Source organism: Podarcis tiliguerta (genome assembly GCF_965153285.1).
Source record: "Podarcis tiliguerta genome assembly, chromosome: 11".
NCBI lineage: Eukaryota > Metazoa > Chordata > Lepidosauria > Squamata > Lacertidae > Podarcis > Podarcis tiliguerta.
Window position 1 is genome coordinate 17028873 of NC_139544.1, and position 20636 is coordinate 17049508.

The 20636-nt window shown below is 42.6% G+C and overlaps 1 protein-coding gene across 1 annotated transcript; it reads right to left on the bottom strand.

Annotated features, from left to right (window-relative positions):
- Window positions 1-2039: 2039 nt before the first annotated feature.
- Window positions 2040-2374, bottom strand: LOC310660235 (protein S100-A6-like). Its single transcript, XM_083404547.1, has one exon. The coding sequence runs from the start codon at window positions 2325-2327 to the stop codon at window positions 2055-2057; it is 273 nt and encodes a 90-aa protein (XP_083260673.1). The 5' UTR covers window positions 2328-2374; the 3' UTR covers window positions 2040-2054.
- Window positions 2375-20636: the final 18262 nt, after the last annotated feature.

A 20636-nucleotide genomic window follows, 5' to 3' on the forward strand; every position in this document is an offset into this window, starting at 1 on the left:
TCACACAGAAATTTTTGTTTAAGATTTTTGGCATAATTTTGGCCACAACTTTATTAAAATACAAATTTGTGAGTGGTTGCGTAGGCATTGGTTGCGACTATCTGCCCCCACCATGGGGGACAGACTGACATTCCACACGATGCGAAAGTCAGAATGGGAGAATACACTTGGGGGTTACGCGGAGCAGGGAACCTGCCCTCACCCCAAATGCAACCAGGAGCTCATTGCTATGGCCCGAGCCCCCTTGACAGAGTGGACAAGCAATAGTTAGCTCCCAATTCCTTTAACGGAATCCCTTGCAGCAGCAGCATTAGAGGGGCAGGCACAGCCAATCCATGCCCCTCAACCAACCAAACCATAAACCAATGCCTAACCGCGAACCTTACAAGTTGTGACGATTTGCTACGCAGTAGGCAAAAACCAAATGGCCCCAGCCAATCAGCCAGATGGACAAATTCCTACCAGGCCCCCGCTCCAAAGCAGACGACCCCATGACAGGCATAGCAAGGTCAAAGCGAACAACCCTAATTCTAGGGAGGGAGGGAGGGACGGGCAATCCGATGCACTGGCGAAAAGAGGAAGCCCTAGCCTCGTGCAAGGAGTTTTAGTATTTCTGGCTGTCAATCAATAAATGGCAACATTAACTTCTTCCCAACAACAAGGGAAGATCCAATCGCATCAGTGGCCAACAATCAAATAACCCGCTCTCCAACTTTGGAGTGTCCTGAAGGCCCCCACCGCAACACGTGCTCTCCATGAAGGAGAACACGCTTTATTTAATTATAAAATATGTGGGGTAAAACCATGGCCACATTTACACCAAGCCAGCAGCTGAATTCTGGAGGCAAAACCATGCTGCCCTGATGGAGGTAGAGGTGTTGTTCTGCTCAATCTGTGATGCTTCAACATTTGGGAAGATTTTAGATAGGCATGTACACCTTCTTTATCAATAGAAACAGTGGAAACGAAGGCACACATACAGCATCATAGCCTACAAGCCTCAGGGTTCATCCATTATGTCATTTAAATTGGAAAGTAAGCTTCTTGTACCGCCATTAATTCTATGGTGTCCAAATGTTGTTCGTCTCCAAATCACTGCCTTCCCACACTTCTCCCAACCTCAATCTGAATTTCCCCATACCAGGGGTATGGGGAGAAGCTCATTCAAGAGTGAGCCTTCATGCTTATCTATATTCCCTCTGATACAGTTGGCATCCCTTGGGTTTCCTTTGAGCAAGTTATATTATTTTAAAACTTGCCTGTGTTCTGTCAAGCAAAACCTGCTTGAGCTTCCTCTAGAGAGCCAAGTCATTATGATAGGATTCACAGGCAGGTTTGAACACAACATTCTGCGTGCCAATTAAGTGAATGCTTCTTACATGGCAAATACGAACATGATTTAACATAGCTGTTACATCAATTTGTCCTTCATTGTTCCCATCCCAGTGTCTATGGTTGTGTTATTTTGGGCTAAAAAGGAAACATGACTTCCCCCCCTATCTCTTCTGACACTGAATGTTGTTGCACACCAGCCCAATCTCTGTGTGGTGTGAGATTCCGTAAGTTCCAGGCTCTTTCCCAGGGTTCAGTTTCCTTGGAATGAGGCACAGCGGAGACTGTGGTGTCTTTATGCTATATGGTTTATTTACACATATCTTCCACCTGAGTTTATGGTGCAGGGATTCACAGCATTAACACCCCAGAAAGTCTTGTTTCTCCCATAGCCACCTCCTTGGATTCCAGAAGAAATCAAGCATGGCTCTCACTCTCTGGCTTCTGCCTGTTCCTAGGCCCAGTCTTACACTTAACTCTGGCTATTGTCTTTCTCACTACTTACCAGGTGAAGAAGGCCATTTGGCCTCTGGCACAGAGCAACCTCCTTTGTTGTACCAATGGCCATGCTTAGGTGGTACACAAAGGCTAGTTCAACCATGGAATCCTCAATTGGCTTGCTTTCCCCCCCTTTTTTACAAAACTTAAATTTTATTGGACATGAAACCGCCTACAGAAGTATAATCCCGAACCATGACACCTCGTCCCACCAGGGTGTACATTTACAAACACAAAGCTTCATTGTACATCATTGCCATGGCACCCAGGAAAGTGACGTCTTCCTGGAAGTTCATGACTTCGTCTCCATTGCAGTCCAGATATTTCATTAATGTCTGTATCTCTGCGTCCTGCAGTTTTGATCCAATGGTCAGCTCTTTCTGTATCAGCTCCTTCAACTCCTTCTTACTTAGGCTGTTCTTATCGCCATCCTTGCTAGCGTATTTTTGGAAGGTGACAACCAGCAAACCAACAGCTTGGTCAAGAGGTGCTGCCATGGTGAGAGATCAGAAGCAAAATGGTCCAATGCTGAATGGTAGGAAGAGATGGGGAAGTGGTCCTCCACCGGCATTTAACCAAAACTAAACCAGCCCCCAACTCACAACGATATGTAAGACACTTGGCAAAACAACATCGCATGCTTTCAAGATAAGTAGTTATTGGAAATACACTGGTGTATAATGTGCTCCTAGACAACACATTCCAATTCCGGTATTTTATCACTGAGTAGAATTATCATGGGTTGGGTGTAGAGAGGAGTGTTGTATCTCTGTTACCTTTGTCATTTTTCTAATTCTGAATACTTATGTAGCCAGAGCTATATAGGATAATATCTACACCATCCATTTAAAGCTCATGTAAAAGACATTGCTTCCGTGCCCCAAATCCTGGGGACTGTGGTGTCTTAAGAGTACTGGGAATCATAGCTCTGTGAAGGGTAAACTACAGTTTCCAGGATTATGGGATGGGGGGGGGAGCCAGGTACTTTAAATGTATGGTGTGGATGTCCTCTAAGTTATCCCTCTCTTAAGGTTGTCCCATTTGTTCCGACAAAACTCCTGTGAGAGAGGTTATGTTGAGGCTAGTTCAATGGTTCCTAGAGTGTTTCATGATTGAGCCTCAATGTGAACCCTGGTCCGACTCTAATAGTCTTCCCACCAGATTGCATTGGCTCTTTTCATTACCATTTTATAAGCCAAATGTCTACAAGATAGATCTGTCTTGATGCTTTTACCTGCCAGTCAAAATGAGGAAGGGGGTGAAAGTACGTGCTGCAGATGATTGGAGATGGAGAGGACAAGGAGTGACACGGAAAAGGCGCAAGCTGCATTAAAAATGAGGCTGGTTCTTTCAGAAAATGAAAAAAATGGAGTGATGTGGGAAATCAACTGCCTGTGTCACAAGCTATGATGCCTTGCTTCTTTGCAAGTTTCAGAAATTCGGTGGTAAGCTGCGCTTGTCATACAGTAGTTTAACTGTCAGCAGTATCTAGAGATGACAAAACCACAACTCAGGCATTGCAGGTTCTCAACAGTGGCCAGTTGTTGGGTCAGAATGAAGAGTGAGAGAAAGAAAGAAACTCAGATGTGTGTATCAAACAAAGACCTGTTTTTCATGCTTAACACTTCAAAAAATAACTTGGATTTTCAGTTCTTAGGACCTTTGCTCCTTTGAGGCAGCCAGCAAGCTATGTGGAATGAATTTTAATCAAGACTTGCCGATATCTATCAGTCTATAGCATTTCATAACTCAGATAATACAGAGTCTGGACAGAAATGACAAGCAAGAGAAGAGAAATCTTGAAGGCAAGGCAGTGTTTTCTATATCCAGGTCAGACAAGGGTATAAAATGCTTCAGAATGAGCTGTACACTCTGTCAGAGAAATCAATAAGAATGATTTCCCTAAACTATAGGATTTGGATAAATTAATATTTGCAGTCAAGCCAGATGAGCAGTAGAAAAAAAGGAATATTATTTACAGACGGATATAATGACATATCTCCTTGCATAAGCACAACTGATAACTATTTATTACTAACATGTTGCAATGTTAACAAACGTTGATAATATGGTACTGAATAGCATTAACAGGATGAGAAGCAGGAAAACTAATTTTGAGGTGGCATTTTAAAATGTCTACGTGGTCATGATCCTGTAAATATAAGACGATTTAAGATATTCTGGTTTTATTGAGGATTCAATATCAGTCCCTACCAGCACCCCAGTTTGTGTTTGAGGTGAAATGCATGAAGATCAGCCAAGTTCAAAAACAAGATTTAGATACAGTATTTCTTGGGGATAGTAGATATTTCTAGGAAAATATCTGTTTCCACACAGAAATTTGTCAAATTCCCATGCCTTTCAGAAGAGAGATCTAGGAATGAATTGGAATATGTGGTAAGAACAGAACTTTTAGACGATGTTATTCCAGTAACTCATTTTTAACTTCTTTCTGCTTCTTCTCTCTGTGGGTGTGAGGAAGAATAGTTGCTGAGAGAGACTTCTCAGGTCACTGCTGAGGACAGTGGGTGTCATTGTGATCTATCTGAAATGAAGCAGGCAGATAAATATCCCTAAACGTTAATAGGGAGAAACCTGTGCAAGAACTCTTAATAAGGAAGAAGGTGAAAAAACATGAGATTGTAAATATATCTTTTCGGTTATATGTTTATGAAAGTAAAATTATTTTGGAATATAAAGAATCTGTACATCTTTACAAAGAAGTTATCTGTCACCTGGAAGAGTTATTTAGCTTCCTAGCTGTAAGCCACTCTGTTTATTTCCATATCATCAAAAATTATTTATATATACAGTGGTACCTTGGTTTCCAGACATAATCTGTTTCAGAAGACCGTTTGAGTTCTGAAACGTTCAAAAACCGAGACGCAAAGGGCAGTCTGCAAATTGAATTGAGAAAATTGAAAAACACTCAGTGGAAGCCCTTCGACTTCTGGGGCACATTTGAAAATGGAAGCATTGACTTCCGGGTTTTCGGCATTTGAAAACCAAAACATTCATCAATGGAGACGTTCGAACCACTGTATATGCACAATAGTTTGCCCACTTGTGATTCCCATCAACTGGGATCCAGAAGCATGTCATTTCCAACAGTGGAAACAGAACACAGCCATCATGGCTAGTTAGCCACTGACAGGGCAGTGAGAGATTTTAATTTCTTGGGCTCCATGATCACTGCAGATGGTGACAGCAGCCACGAAATTAAAAGACGCCTGCTTCTTGGGAGAAAAGCAATGACAAACCTAGACAGCATCTTAAAAAGCAGGGACATCACCTTGCCAACAAAGGTCCGTATAGTTAACGCTATGGTTTTCCCAGTAGTGATGTATGGAAGTGAGAGCTGGACCATAAAGAAGGCTGATTGCCAAAGAATTGATGCTTTTGAATTATGGTGCTGGAGGAGACTCCTGAGAGTCCTATGGACTGCAAGAAGATCAAACCTATCCATTCTGAAAGAAATCAGCCCTGAGTGCTCATTGGGAGGACAGATCCTGAAGCTGAGGCTCCAATTCTTTGGCCACCTCATGAGAAGAAAAGACTCCCTGGAAAAGACCCTGATGTTGGGAAAGATGGAGGGCACAAGGAGAAGGGGACGACAGAGGACGAGATGGTTGGACAGTGATCTCGAAGCTACCAGCATGAGTTTGACCAAACTGCGGGAGGCAGTGGAAGACAGGAGTGCCTGGCGTGCTCTGGTCCATGGGGTCACAAAGAGTCGGACATGACTAAATGACTAAACAACAACAAGGCATATATCTCCTATGAATTCATTTAATCCTCTTTGAAAGCCTTCTAAGTTGCTGCCCACCACTACTTCTTGTGAGAGTGGATTCTCTAGTTTAACTATGCACTGTGTGGAGAAGCACCTTCATTTGTTTGTCCTAAGTCTTCCAACATTCAGCTTCATTCAACAGTGTTGCTGTCACCTTCCTTTAAAAGCCATATCCTCAGCATTATATTAAATACCTTGCTGCTACTTGTTTAACTAAGCAAGTCTAAGTTTGATCACTTAAAGTATCATTACATCGGCATGAGTCTCACTCTATTAAAATTTGCAAGTACTTTAAAAACACACATCAAAACACATAAAGAACAGCATGCACTTAAATGTGCTTCTGGAATTATTGGTCCACGAGAAAAGGCATGACATCCTGCTAGAAGCCATAAAAAACTCCCAGCTGTTTGACACCATGAAGAAAATATATTGGATTTTACATTTTATAATTTCCAAGCCTGTTGTGAACAAGCACCGTATGTTACTTTATATTCTACTCATTGCAAGCCACCATAATTCCTCATGGCACAGCCAAGTAAAATATAGCCCTCTGTGCTGACACTACTTATTGTTTTTTGTCTCCTATAAATGATTTGTGTCTATGTTTTGAATTTTAGTAGATGAGAGGGAGGGCATTTCCATAAGCTTTCAAAAGAAACCACACATTCAACGGAACACCCAGTTCAGCCCCTCAGGAAACGGAATAAAAAACATTTGACGTCTATGCCCCCCCCCCACCTTTGATTTTCTCCCAGTTCCTTTGTGCCAAAATGCCCAAGCCCACTTTTTATTTGTACTTGAAAGCTACTTTCAGAAAGCAGAAATATGTTCCACAACAGCCCAACTCTGGGCCATAAGAGAGCCAATGCGATATAATTGTTATGCCCTTCCTAAATAGTGAAGGCTGCCAGGGTCCGTGGTATATGGGGTTGGCTTCCTTTAGAGAAGAGAACAGGGTGCTTTTGTGATGTTTTGGTTTCCTTACAATGGCTGCAGCATAACTGGAGGCAAGCAGCATCTTTCTTATTATTTAGAAGACATCTTAAGGCAGCCCTGTTCAGGGAAGTTTTTAATCTGTGATATTTTACTGTATTTTTTGTTTCTATGGAAGCCGCCCAGAGTGGCTGGGGAGGCCGAGCCAGATGGGCGGGGTACAAATAAATTATTATTATTATTATTATTATTATTATTATTATTAATGATTAGAAATCTAAATCTGGATATTTAAATCTTTGCATCACCTTGAAGGGCCAACTGTAGCTTCAAATACAGTCTTTAAGTTAGGCAACAAATAAATGTGCATTCCTCTGCCCACTGCCCACCCCAAGGCAGTATTAGTATTAGTATTATTAGTATTAGTATAGTGGTACCTTGGGTTAAGAACTTAATTCGTTCTGGAGCTCAGTTCTTAACCTGAAACTGTTCTTAACCTGAGGTACCACTTTAGCTAATGGGGCCTCCCGCTGCCGCCGCACGATTTCTGTTCTCATCCTGAAGCAAAGTTCTTAACCCGAGGTACTATTTCTGGGTTAGCGGAGTCTGTAACCTGAAGCGTCTGTAACCTGAAGCGTCTGTAACCAGAGTTACCATTGTATTAGTGTTAGTATATTTTTACAATGCCTACATGACTGGGTTCCAACAAATATAAATCTCAAACCACAACACACACATGAATAAACCACACTTGTTTCCAGGAACAGAGAAAAACCTCAAAGCATAACTGTTAATTTCTGCTTCTTCATTCAAGGTGGACCAAGTCTTATGCAGACATTCAAGCCCTATAAAAAATGGTGGGTTGAGATTCATCCTGGCCTGCTGGGTCCTGCCCAACATTCAGTCTTCAGCTAGCTCTCTCTGTTTCTCATTCAGACAATGCATGAGGTTAGGAACCTCAGGCCTGAGGGAGGAGCAATGTTGTCCTTTAGACCTCTCTATCTGATCCTCGGGACTTCCAACATCCTTGGGCTGGTTGGATATTCAAAATTATTATTATTAATTAGTAAATTTGTATACCATCCAGATCTCAGGGCAGTTCACAACATAGAATTATAATATAAAAACTTCAAAATACATAGTAAAAATAAGAACAACAAATATATAATCCCACCTCCCATGCCCTCACATTTAAAAGGGCATCAGATGTCAGTCAGACAAACTGGTTGAAGAGGAAAGTTTCTGCCTAGCGGCTAAAGGTGTATAATGAAGGTGCCAGGGGAACCTTTCTGGGGAGAGCATTCTACAAGTGGGGAGTCACTGTAGAGAAGGTCCATTCCCCTGTTGCCACCCTACAGACCTCTTACGGAGGTGACACACGAAGAAGGGCCTCAGAGGATGCTCCCAGGTTCTGAGTTGGTCCATATGAGAGAGGCAGTGCTTGAAGTACTGCAGTCCTTAGCATTGTAAGGCTTTATAGGTCAAGACCAGCACTTTGAATTGGGCCTGGAAACTAGTTGGCAGCCAGTGCAGTCAGGCCAGGTTCAATGTAATATGCTCAAAACGTTTTGCAGTGGCATAGCATGGGTTGTCAGCACCCAGGACCATGCTGAGGGATTGGTGGGAGGGAGGGAAATGGACAAAGTCTGCATGTGCATTCAACTGCCTAATGGTGTCTGCATTAAGCCACAGAGATAAAAAAGAAGAGTTGTTCCGTTGTCTGGAGAGATTACTTCTTCTTTTGCATGGAGAAGCTGTTTCCAACGATGAAAGTGCACAGCTGTATTGAGGCAGCACCAGCTGTTGAAATTTTGCACTAACAATTTTGTTCCTGGGGCAACCACCCCTGTGCTACGCCACTGCCATCTTGCCCCTGTGAGCAACCTGGCCTCCAAATTCTGCACTAGCTGAAGTTTCCGAACCATCTTCAGAGAAAGTCCTACATATAACACATTGCAGTAATTTCCCTGCCCGTTACATCTCTTTTCCCTGTTTTTAAATGGACATACTGTGGGGTGGTGCTAAATCAATCTACAATGAACTTTTATTCACAGAATGAAACCAGTTTCTCAGGAAGCACTTTTCAGAGGCAACACCCCCCCCCAAAAAAATGCAATAGATCTAGATTGTGTGTGCCTTACATAATAAAAACAAGTACATAGTATTGATTCTAGAATAAAACGTCATGTATACACAGCCTATCACTCAATAAAGATCTTCAGGTACCTCTCAACCATTAGCTCCCACTAGTGAAAAATTTAGCAACTCTTCTGAACTATTAACATGTAGTCAGCCTAAGAAAAGGTATTCCTAGCCTGCTGTCATATCACAATATGTAAATGTGTGACAAAATGAGGCAAGATGTGTAATGGAAAGACTGCTCAAATGATGAAGTTGAGTCTGGTCATCCCACAGACCTTCACACTTCATTTTTGGTGTCCAGAATTCATAAATCACTTCTCCAACAGACAGATCTCAAATAAAAAGGGTTGGATCCAGCAAATTTTTTGCTGTTTTGCTCATTTAACAGGTCTGCCTTGCCTCTTCACTCCTTGCATTCACAGAAAATTCAATTTCTGATGGTTGGGACATCTGGGATGAGGGCTGCACTTTGAGAGGAGAATTGTTGGAGATCAGTTTCCATCCCCACTGCAGGTGGTGAGGGTTTCCATTTGACTTGCTGTATCCCACCAAAAGATTGTACAGAATCCCAACAAGCAGGCATTTCTCAAAGCAGTATAACTATGATTTTAATTCCATTTAGAAATTCAATAAATAGTTAATTTAAAAAGAAAGAAAAAAGAAACAAACGGCACGTGGGCGTCTAACCTTTTCATTGTCACTCAGTTCCCTCATTGCCTTTGAAAATATTTCCCACAACCCTTTATCAGCTTCTGTTTTTAATCATTTTGAAAGAAGTGTGTTTTATTCATGAAAGATCTCACAGTGAAGCAGGGTTTTTTTTTCCTGGGCTAGCTGTTAGAAGGAGCACCATTTTACTTATCAGCTTGAGCATATCTGATCTTGAGATCATTGCAAGGACAATAAGGATGGAACCCTACAAGGCAGCTTTTCCCCCAGTCATTCCTCAGAGCAAAACAGCACTTCAAAGTATCTTTTCTTTCCCCTTACAATCTGGTTCATCCATTTTTATGCCTCTATTAGCAAATGAATTGACACTTGTTTCACACAGGGTGAAATACACTTGGCACTTTATTCTAAAAACTTCCAGATAAAATTTAGGATTGGAAGGAGCTGGGAGGGAGAAAGGAGTCACACCAGGTTAATGCAACTTCAAATGTGCTTGATGGAAAGATTTGCAATGCTCAGGAATTCCAGATTAATTTACAGCCATTCTCTATCTCAGGAGTAACCAATGTCAGGCCACCCACTTGGACTACAAAACCCAGCATCCCTGGCCATTAGACATTATGACCAAGAAGGATGGGTGTTGGAGCCCAACAACTTCTGGAGAGCACCGGAGCCTGGATAGTTCAGTTGGTTAGAGCATGGTGCTGATAATGTCAAGATTGCGGGTTTGATCCCACTATGGGACAACTGCAATTCCATTCCAGGGGATTGGACTAGATCATGACCTACTGGTAGATCGCGGGGTGTTCCTGGTAGATCTTTGGCCCCTCAATGGCTCCCTAAAAAAAGCTCATCAACTTTGCCTTTCCCAAAAAAGCTCAATAACTTTGGTCCATGCAACGACAATGGGTAGATCACTGCCAGTTTTTTTATACTGTGAATAGATCACAGTCTATTGGGAGTTGGACGTTCTTGGACTAGATGATTCTCAGGATCCCTTCCAACCCTACTATGATACTATGTTTCCTACCCCTGTTTTAGATAGTTCAGAGGTCAGCAAACTAAGGCCCGCGAGCTGGATATGGCCCACTGGGCTTGTTAATCTGGCCCACGAACCTTGCGGACCCTGTCGCCCGCTCAGTCAGTCCCCGTGCTAAACAGGTGTGGCGGAGACTGACTTCTGCAGCCATTCGGAAGCCGCAGACACCTCTGGGCGCCGTCCCTTCCTTCCAGATGAGGGGACCGAGCAAGAAGGAAGGCTGCCTCCGCCACCAAAACCAGCAGCATGGGCTCTGCGCCCCGCCGAGACAGAGGACGCCGACGCTGCCAAAGACGAGGCGTTGTCGGTGGCTGCGGTGTGTTTGACATTAGTGGGGGGGCCTTTGGAGAGGGGGGTGCTTTTGGGAAGGGGTGGGTCCAGCCCCCACAAGGTCTGAGGGACAGTGGACCAGCCCCCTCCTGAGAAAGTTTGCTGACCCCTGAGATAGTTAATGGTGTAAATGATATGTATAGACCTGTGTGCCTGAAATCCGTGACACTGGCTAATTGAAAAAAAGGCAAACCCTTGCCATCCCTACTAACAAACAAGAGCAGGAATTTTGGTGAGTACAATAGTCACATCATCAGTGACAAGCTCTGTACTGCCTTCAGGAGCTTCTCCTCAGAGAAATATACTGGAATGTCAGGCATCTGCACCTTGTGTTGCATTCTTACCATAGCCCACATGCTTTCGCAAGGTCAGTCGACAAACAGAACTAACAGCAATTCATCTCTAAACTGGAGGTGTAGCAGGAAATGGGCTCTATCCAATTGTGTCTCTCGGCTATGGGAATGTTCTTTGAGCCAGCATGGGATGGGGATTGCTGAAACCTTATGAAATTCCCCTCTCCCCACTCTGGAAGGTTGGTAGTGATGGTGGTAAAGAGAGTTGAAGGGAAGGAAGAATTGCCCAAGGTCATCTCAATCCCTGTTCTGCTGATGGAAGGCTCTGCTGGGTCAGAGTCTTCTGTCAATGGAGGAACGCCGATAGGATACAACAATCAGTTTACAGAGAAGTAGTAAGGCTACTGAAGGCTGCCAGCCATGATAGCTATGATCTACCTCCACAGTTAGAGGCAGCCATGCTTCTGAATATCAGTTGCTGGAGACCACAGTAGGAAAGAGTGCTCAGATCTTGCTTCCAGTAATAATAATAATAATTATTATTATTATTATTATTATTATTATTATTATTATTATTATTATTACTATTATTACTAATACCCCGCCCATCTGACTGAGTTGTCCCAGCACTCTGGGTGGCTTCCAAAATGACAAAAACACAGCAAAACCTCAAACATTAAAAATTTCCTGATGCAAGGCTGTTTTCCGATGTCTTTGGGAAGTTGTTTATCTGTTTATCTTTTGACATCTGATGGGAAGGTGTTCCACATGGAGGGCGCCACTACCGAGAAGGTTTCCCACAATGCATCTGGTTGGCCATTGTGAGAACAGGCACCTTCATTATATATTTTTAGGCTCCCGGTGAAAATGTTCCTCTTCAACCAGGCTTTGGGCTGATTAATATCTTAATCCGTAAGATTAAATGAATCTGTGGGAAGGAGGAGTTTCTTGTTTTGTTGTTTGGGTTGAATTATTTACTTGTGTTTTATCTTGTATTTTATTCTGTGAACCAACCCAAAAACTCTTGATGAAGGGCAGTATATACATTTAATAAACAACAACAACAACAACAACAGGATGCTGGAGTAGATGGGCCGTTGACCTGGTCCAGCAGGCTCTTCTTATGTTCTTAAAACTATTTTTGAAAAAAGTGACACAGCACATATTTCACATTTTTACAGATTGATGATGATGATGATTAATTGAATTTATATACAGTGGTACCTCGGGTTAAGAACTGAATTCGTTCTGGAGGTCCGTTCTTAACCTGAAACTGTTCTTAACCTGAGGTACCACTTTAGCTAATGGGGTCTCCCGCTGCCGCAGCGCGATTTCTGTTCTCATCCTGAGGTAAAGTTCTTAACCTGAAGTACTACTTCCCGGTTAGCGGAGTCTGTAACCTGAAGCGTTTGTAACCCAAAACGTTTGTAACCTGAGGTATCACTGTACTGCCCTATACCCGGAGGTCTTTATGAGTTAGCCAGAAGAATAGGTAACAATGATTCACAATGATATCTAGCACTTGCACAACCCTTAGCTTTGTTTAAGCTTTATTCTTTAAGAACATGTTTGCCTAGGAATTTGAGACTAGCCATTTATCACCTGGGGTTTCCTAGTCTTGCCGTTCGTTCTTCTAATAGGAAGATAATTGTTTCAAATCAAGGATTATGACAATGTTCATAGGTATCAACAGTAGATTCTACATTTCTAAAGTAATGATACATACTAACTAATGACAGGAAATGTCAGCTAGCAAAAGGAAGTGAGAGCTTTGGCTTCAAATGACAAAGGAAAATTTATCACACGGATTCTACCTGTAAGAAAATAACTCAAGTTAATTGACATTATCTCTGTTTTCCACCTGGTTAACTCTCCAAATGGCAAAATAATAAAATTACAATCATTTTAAAATGCTGATACAAAACCTCACTGTAAAAGTAGACAGGCAGAAGAAACATTGGTCAGTCTTCACTAACCTAGTGCCTTTCAGAAAATTTTGGCTACTACTCATGTGCTCCCTGAGGCTGAAATGAATTGTAGTCCAGAACATTGAGAGGGCACCAGGTTGACAAAGGCTGGTCTAGTTCATAAAAGCTGCTTACAAACAAGACATAGTTTGAATAGTAGAGCTACTCTGGAAATGCACTCACAAAATGTACAAACAAATCAATTTTCACTGGTACATTGAACACTGGGGAAAATGTCAGGTGTTGGCTGTGCACAGTGCTGATTGGCTGCTGCCTGTTGGCTTCATAAGCATGTCATCTCTAGTTGCAGTTTTGCAACTTTTAAACACATGAAAGACGCTTTTATTTTAAAAAAAGAAAGAACAATACCAAATGAACTATTAATTCAGTGGATGTATATACAAATTTTAAAGAGGCAGTTGCCTGAACTATGGCAGCATATGTAAAACTGGTGAATGAATCAGAATTCAAATCTGTGTGTAAATATGTAACTTACGTACATGCTACCAGGGAAATGGGAAAGAGGGATTTGAGCAAAATGTGGATCAAAGTTGTCTACAATTGGGCAGGTTTCTTACCTAGCAGCACCTTGCTCATAGCTGCTTTCTTCAGATCAAAATTTCACCCCAAACACTTGGAGGAACAACTGCTTTCTTTTTTTACAAATCTGTAAATGCTATCCTTGCAGGAAAACTACTGCAGTCATCCTTCTGAAATTTAGTAAGATCTATCCCAACTAAGGCCCAGGGGCCGGATCCGGCCCAATCGCCTTCTCAATGTGGCCCACGGACGGTCCAGGAATCCCCATGTTTTTACATGAGTAGAATGTGTCCTTTTATTTAAAATGCATCTCTGGGGCACAGGAATTTGTCGTTTTTCCCCAAAATATAGTCAGGTCCCCCACGAGGTCTGAGGGACAGTGGACCAGCCCCCTGCTGAAAAAGTTTGCTGACCCCTGATCTATCCCCTCAGAAGGGGCAGCGATACCTGCAAATTTCATCCAGTTCTTCCTAAAAGAAAAGTTTTAAATATTTCCTAAAAATGTAAAGAAATTAAAATGGCACTTAGTACACGCACACTCTGAACCTATTTGTCTACAATATTGCAGGTTTCATATAGAGGAACCTCTCTCATTTCTGCTATTCAGATTGACTGCCTATAAAACACTAGGTCCTATTGGTCTACACTGGACCCCTTTTGGCCGCCACTTATGCAATGATGCCAGCAACACTTTGCTGGTATGAAGTTCTGCCTTCCACTTGCTGATTGTGCAGGCAGTCAAAAATTCTTCTAGGGAGGCAGAAACAAAACGTGGATGGACTCTTGGGCTGATCTAGAGGACTCTTATTGTGTCCCATAGATGTTGTGTGCTGAACACTCATAGCGGAGAGGGATAGTGCTAGAAATTGCATCAGTAGAAAGCAAGACAAGACAAGCTTTATGATGTTGCTCCTGTTGTAATGGTAGGGGAAGCACAAAATATTGACACTGTGTAGGACCATTCTGCTCACAGACACACTTCATTAAAATAAATGTTTGGAAAAGTAAAGAAAGCCGTGCCAAACTCACAAACTTCCAACTCTTCTTTTTCAACCAGGAACTGGAAAATTGGAAGAGGGAAGATTGGACCCCATCTTAAATAACCGTAGTGCTTGTTAAGGCACTGAAGAAGACAGGGAGAGTTTAAATCGATAGGAAGCAAATTAATATCTGTCCCATCCAGCCTCTGGACTTTTCTACAGAAGATATTTAGGCAAGTTCGTGCTGTAGAGCTTAGAGAGTAAAGTCAAAGACTTGCCTTGAAATAAATGTAAATCTCTAATGAAAGAAATTATTGATCACCTTCAGGCACTCTAGTGTGATAAATCCAAAGAACTGTAGACCAGCAAGAGATCTAAAGGATACAGTATAATGCCGTGGAAAATACCATCAAAGGAAGAATTCTTAAAACAGCAAGTGTTAAAGGAAACTAAAAAGCCACTAATCTGGAGCCTGTTTTGGAGGGGGGGAAGGAGCCAAGGGAGGTCCTTAAAACTACAGAATCTCCAAGCCTTATTTCTCTTATAGGAAAAAAAAGAAAAGTGCTTGGGAATCTACTTAAGCGTAAAGTAGTACAAGAGAGTTATAAGGTTTTCGCCAAACCAATACAGGGTCCAGGCAGTCATTTCATAACAAACAAAAGGGGAGACTTCACACAATGCATAACTAACTTATAGAGCTAATTGGAAGAAGATGCTGTGCTTGTCACTAACAGAAACCTTCAAAAAAGGATTAAAGAAATTGCTTGAGGGTGGATCCAATGGGCAGATGGTTATCTACACTGTAGCCTTTTTACGAACTTCTGTGAGGTGTTTGACTTAATACCAATGGAAGCAACATTTTCCATTCTTGGACACTGCATACCAGAACCTGGGGTAGCAGTAAACTGCTTGAGAGCCCCCAATATACTCATGTGGGGCTTCAAACTGGTGCAGTTGGAATTAATGTAGAAGAAGAAGAGTTTGGATTTGATATCCTGCTTTATCACTACCTGAAGGAGTTTCAAAGTGGCTAACAGTCTCCTTTCCCTTCCTCCCCCACAACAAACACTCTGTGAGGTGAGTGGGGCTGAGAGACTACAGAGAAGTGTGACAGGCCCAAGGTCACCCAGCAGCTGCATGTGGAGGAGTGGAGACACGAACCTGGTTCCCCAGATTACGAGTCCACCACTCTTAACCACTACACCACGCTGGCTCTCCATCAAAGACGAGGAACCTGATGCCCTCCAGATTTTGCTGAACTACAACTCCCATCATGACTGATCACTGGCTATGCTAGCAGATGGCAGTCCTCCAAGATCTGGAGGGCCACAGGCAGTTTTTCCTACCTCTGAAATAAATAAACTAGAAAATCACCATCACAGTGGGACTAACCTCCTATAGCGCCAGATTTAGGATGGTGTGAGCACGGTGCCAAGCCGAGGGGGTGCAAAATTGAGAAGATCCAAAGCTGAGAAGATCCATTTGGAGGTACCAAATTTTGCCCTCGCACAGGGCACCATATTATGAAAAAATACCAAAGTCCATGCCTGCCTCCTTTTTGTTGTTGTTGTTTAGTCGTTTAGTTGTATCCGACTCTTCATGACCCTGTGGACCAGAGCATGCCAGGCACTCCTGTCTTCCACTGCCTCCCGCAGTTTGGTCAAACTCATGTTGGTAGCTTCCAGAACACAATCCAACCATCTCGTCCTCTGTCGTACCCTTCTCATTGTGCCCTCCATCTTTCCCAACATCAGGGTCTTTTCCAGGGAGTCTTCTCTTCTCATGAGATGGCCAAAGTATTGGAGCCTCAGCTTCACGATCTGTCCTTCCAGTGAGCACTGAGGGCTGATTTCCTTAAGAATGGATAGGTTCGCAGTCCATGGGATTCTCAAGAGTCTCCTCCAGCACCATAATTCAAAAGCATCAATTCTTCGGCGATCAGCCTTCTTTATGGTCCAGCTCTCACTTACATACATCACTAATAGAAAAACCATAGCTTTTACTATACGGACCTTTGTTGGCAAGGTGATGTTTCTGCTTTTTAAGATGCTGTCTAGGTTTGTCATTGCTTTTCTCCCAAGAAGCAGGCATCTTTTAATTGCATGACTGCTGTCACCATCTGCAGTGATCATGGAGCCCAAGAAAGTAAAATCTCTCAATGCCTCCATTTCTTCCCCTTCTATTTGCCAGGAGGTGATGGGATGGCCATGATCTTCGTTTTTTTGACGTTGAGCTTCAGACCATATTTTGCGCTCTCCTCTTTCACCCTCATTAAAAGGTTCTTTGATTCCTTCTCACTTTCTGCCATCAAGGTTGAGTCACCTGCATATCTGAGGTTGTTGATATTTCTTCCAGCAATCTTAATTCCGGCTAGGGATTCATCCAGCCCAGCCTTTCGCATGCCTCCTAGTTAGGGAAATTTGGGAAGACCTAAGATTTTCACAATCCTTGTCTAAATGTATCCATTGTTGGAATATGAAAAATAAATATGAATAACCAACATTGCTTTAGCCCTGTTTCTGAACAACAGGACAACGCATTCTTGGTTCAAACTACATCTTAAATTATTACAACTGTGCAGTATGAAAATGGCAGGCATTCCTCAAGGCCCAAGTCATTTTTCTTCCTTTGTTCCATATATGCCTTTAACAATGCTATCCCCCTACAAGCACTTGCTTAGGAGTAAACACCATTTGACACAGTAGAATTTACTTCCAAGTAAGCATGCATACAAATTGTGCTAGGAGAGATATTTCAAACAGTATTTCATTCATCGAGTGTTCCTGATGAATGAATTTCTTTTAACGAGAAATGCAAATGACTGAAAATTAGCCAGCCCTTTCCTGAAGTTAAACATGTTGTGCAGGCTGTGCCATATGTTTTTTCCTTGGTGTCTTTCTTAATCAAATCATTGCAGCAGAGCAATACAACCCTGTGCTCCTTTTATATTTACACTGTGCAAACTTTGTCCTTTAGAAGGATCGGCATTTTATTTCTGTCCCCGGAAAAGGTCATTCTACAACTGATGTCTCATAGGAATAATTAAGAAAAATAAAAGTGATTTTTCTTCTGCATGGATTTTATGGTTCTCCAATGGGGTTAAAAAAAACAACACGCCTATAAAAAGCAACATTTCAGGAAACTTAGGGCCTCTAACCCATTAATATATTTTTATATTTTTGTAATCATTCTTACTCGCAACAAATGTTTATAGACTTTCTATAAAATATGACATTTCACAAAATGGATGCCATCTTTCAGCTGACATTTTAGAATTCACACTATAGTTATAAAAAGAAATGGGGGGGGGGTTTCCGTGTTTATTTTACTCCCCTCGATATATATAACACACCAGCACCTAATTGTGTACCCATGGAAAATGTTAGTGGTGTGTTCTTTACAGTTCTCGGGATCTCATTGGAAGGATCACATCTGGGCTGAAACTTCGCATAGCAGAGTATTTTTCCTTTGTTTCCTTAAAAAAAACAAAAACCACCACATTTCATTCAGAAGGTTGTGGGACTCAAGTCTTGCTTAGCCGCAAGGCAATTTTGGGTGCAGGGAGGATTTTGCTACTTAGAGACAGCACACCCAAAGCTGCATTATCTCTCAACCATTTTTTTTTTCTTTCCCCAGCCATCACCTTAGAGCAGGGGTCAGCAAACTTTTTCAGCAGGGGGCTGGTCCATTATCCCTCAGACCTTGTGGGGGGGGCAGACTATATGGGGGGGGGGGGATGTGAACGAATTCCCATGCCCCACAAATAACCCAGGGATGCATTTTAAATAAAATCACACATTCTACTCATGTAAAAACACCAGGCAGGCCCCACAAATAACCCAGGGATGCATTTTAAATAAAAGGACACATTCTACTCATGTAAAAACATGCTGATTCCTGTACCGTCCATGGGCCAGATTGAGAAGGTGATTGGGCCAGATTGAGAAGGTGATTGGGCCAGATTGAGAAGGTGATTGGGCCAGATCTTGCCCCAGGGCCTTAGTTTGCCTACCCATGCCCTAGATTATGGGTGGGGAATTCATGGTCCTCTGGGTCCTCTCCCAACAGGTATTCAGCAAGTGGGGGAGAGGAGATCAGTGTTATATAAAGTGTGCAATTGAAGCTCCTTCATCTGCAGGAAGAACTGCTGCAAGAAGATCAAAGCACCTGGCTGAGGAATGTGTCGGCTGCTTAGTGTCCCTTGCAAATATGGAAAAAGGCCTCCATGCATTTGGCAATTTCATGCATGCAATTTCCAGAATGCAATTACACTTTCACATTTAAGGTATTAAACAATAAGTCATAGTTTGCAGTTCAGCTGCGCATTGGCCTTATTTGCATTCTTCTGCTGGGATTAGAGAGTTCTTTTCACCATTGGCATAGCCAAGGCAGATAAAGTGCTTTTTATTCTTGCCTAAACTTTGTTCTCTAAAAAGTTCTGTTAAAAAACTGAAGGTGAAACTTGAGAGAAGCTACTAATACGTCTTTGTTTCATTTTCCAAGGAGTTAATGTTTTCCCACGTCTCTCTTGGAGGGACCAAAGAATTCAGCATTAGCCCTGAGGCAAAGCCAGGTTAAGGTACAGTGGTACCTCAGGTTAAGTACTTAATTCGTTCCGGAGGTCTGTTCTTAACCTGAAACTGTTCTTAACCTGAAGCACCACATTAGCTAATGAGGCCTCCTGTGCTGCCAGAGCACGATTTCTGTTCTCATCCTGAAGCAAAGCTCTTAACTCGAGGTACTATTTCTAGGTTAGCAGAGTCTGTAACCTGAAGCGTATGTAACCTGAAGTGTATGTATAACCCGAGGTACCACTGTATAGGTTACATGTGAAGTTGATTATGAAGTCTCACCCTTAAGCAGAGCTTTGTTGCTGTTGTTGTTGTTTTGACAAAGACACAGTGTGGGAGCTTGTTCCGAATCAGGACACCTGTATGGAGGTGCTTGCCCCTCACCCGCCGCTTCAGCCCAGTCGGGATTCGTGGCCCTATGCCTACAGGTTACATCATAAAATAATATCTTACTCATTTCAGTGGGACATTTTTGGGCAATCTGGGTCAGACCAGCAGCACCAAAAAGTTGAAGCCCTAACTGTAAGCATTATATATTTCTTAATATATAATGAAATTGTAGGGATGTCATCACCATGCAGTTTGTGTGGCCACCTGCGCTGCCCGCCTCCTCTGCTGCACAAAGAAGGAAAGGAGGTTTGTAAAGGGCTGCTCAAGTCTTCCTTCCCTTGTCCTTCGTATCTCCAAAATCAGAGGAGCAAAGAAAAAGCACCTGGGAGGATGGCAAAGCCCTTTCAGGTGTCCCCTGCTTTTAACCACCAACGTTACAGGTTGAAAGGAGGAGAATGGGAAATAAAGATTCCTTCTGCAGCAGCAGCAGGTACTGAGGGAAGCAAGAAAGATGCCTGTAAGAAAATATAATTAGATGTTTCTTTCTGGCTCCCTGGTATTTGGGAACCTATCAAGGGATTTCAACAGGTGAGTAGGACAGCTCATCCATCAATCATGTGGTGCCATATGATTGCCAGGTAGATTGCCCTGCTCACCTGTCAAAGTTGGCCCACAGGGTGAGACAGAGAAAGGTTCCCCACCAATGGTGTAGTGGGGTTTCCTAAACTTGGGCCTCCAGCTGCGTTTGGCCTACAATTCCCATCATCCCTGACCACTGGTCCTGCTAACTAGGGATGATGGGAGTTGTAGTCCAAACACAGCTGGAGACCCAAATTTGGGAAACCTTGAAGGGGTTGAGGTACTGGAGAGTTGGTGAGGTCCAGGGGTAGAAGCTGGCAATGGGGGGAAGAAGGGGTTGCCAAGCAACATGGGAGAGAGAGAGAGAGAGAGAGAGATGGCTACTCTGTGTGGAGGCAATGTTTATTTTATTTTTTATTTTTTGCAATTTTTTATTTTAGTTATTGAATTTATACACCACCCTTCATACGAAGATCTCAGGGCAGTTCAGAAGATAAAAATACAGGGTAGAAAGTACATATTTTGGTTTTCCAAAATGGTGTGTCATTTTCCATTTTGAAGAAAAAGCAGCTATTGGGTCTTGATCCAGAAGACCAGTTTAGATCGGGGACCTGTACCAATTTCCTGTTGAGCCCCCACC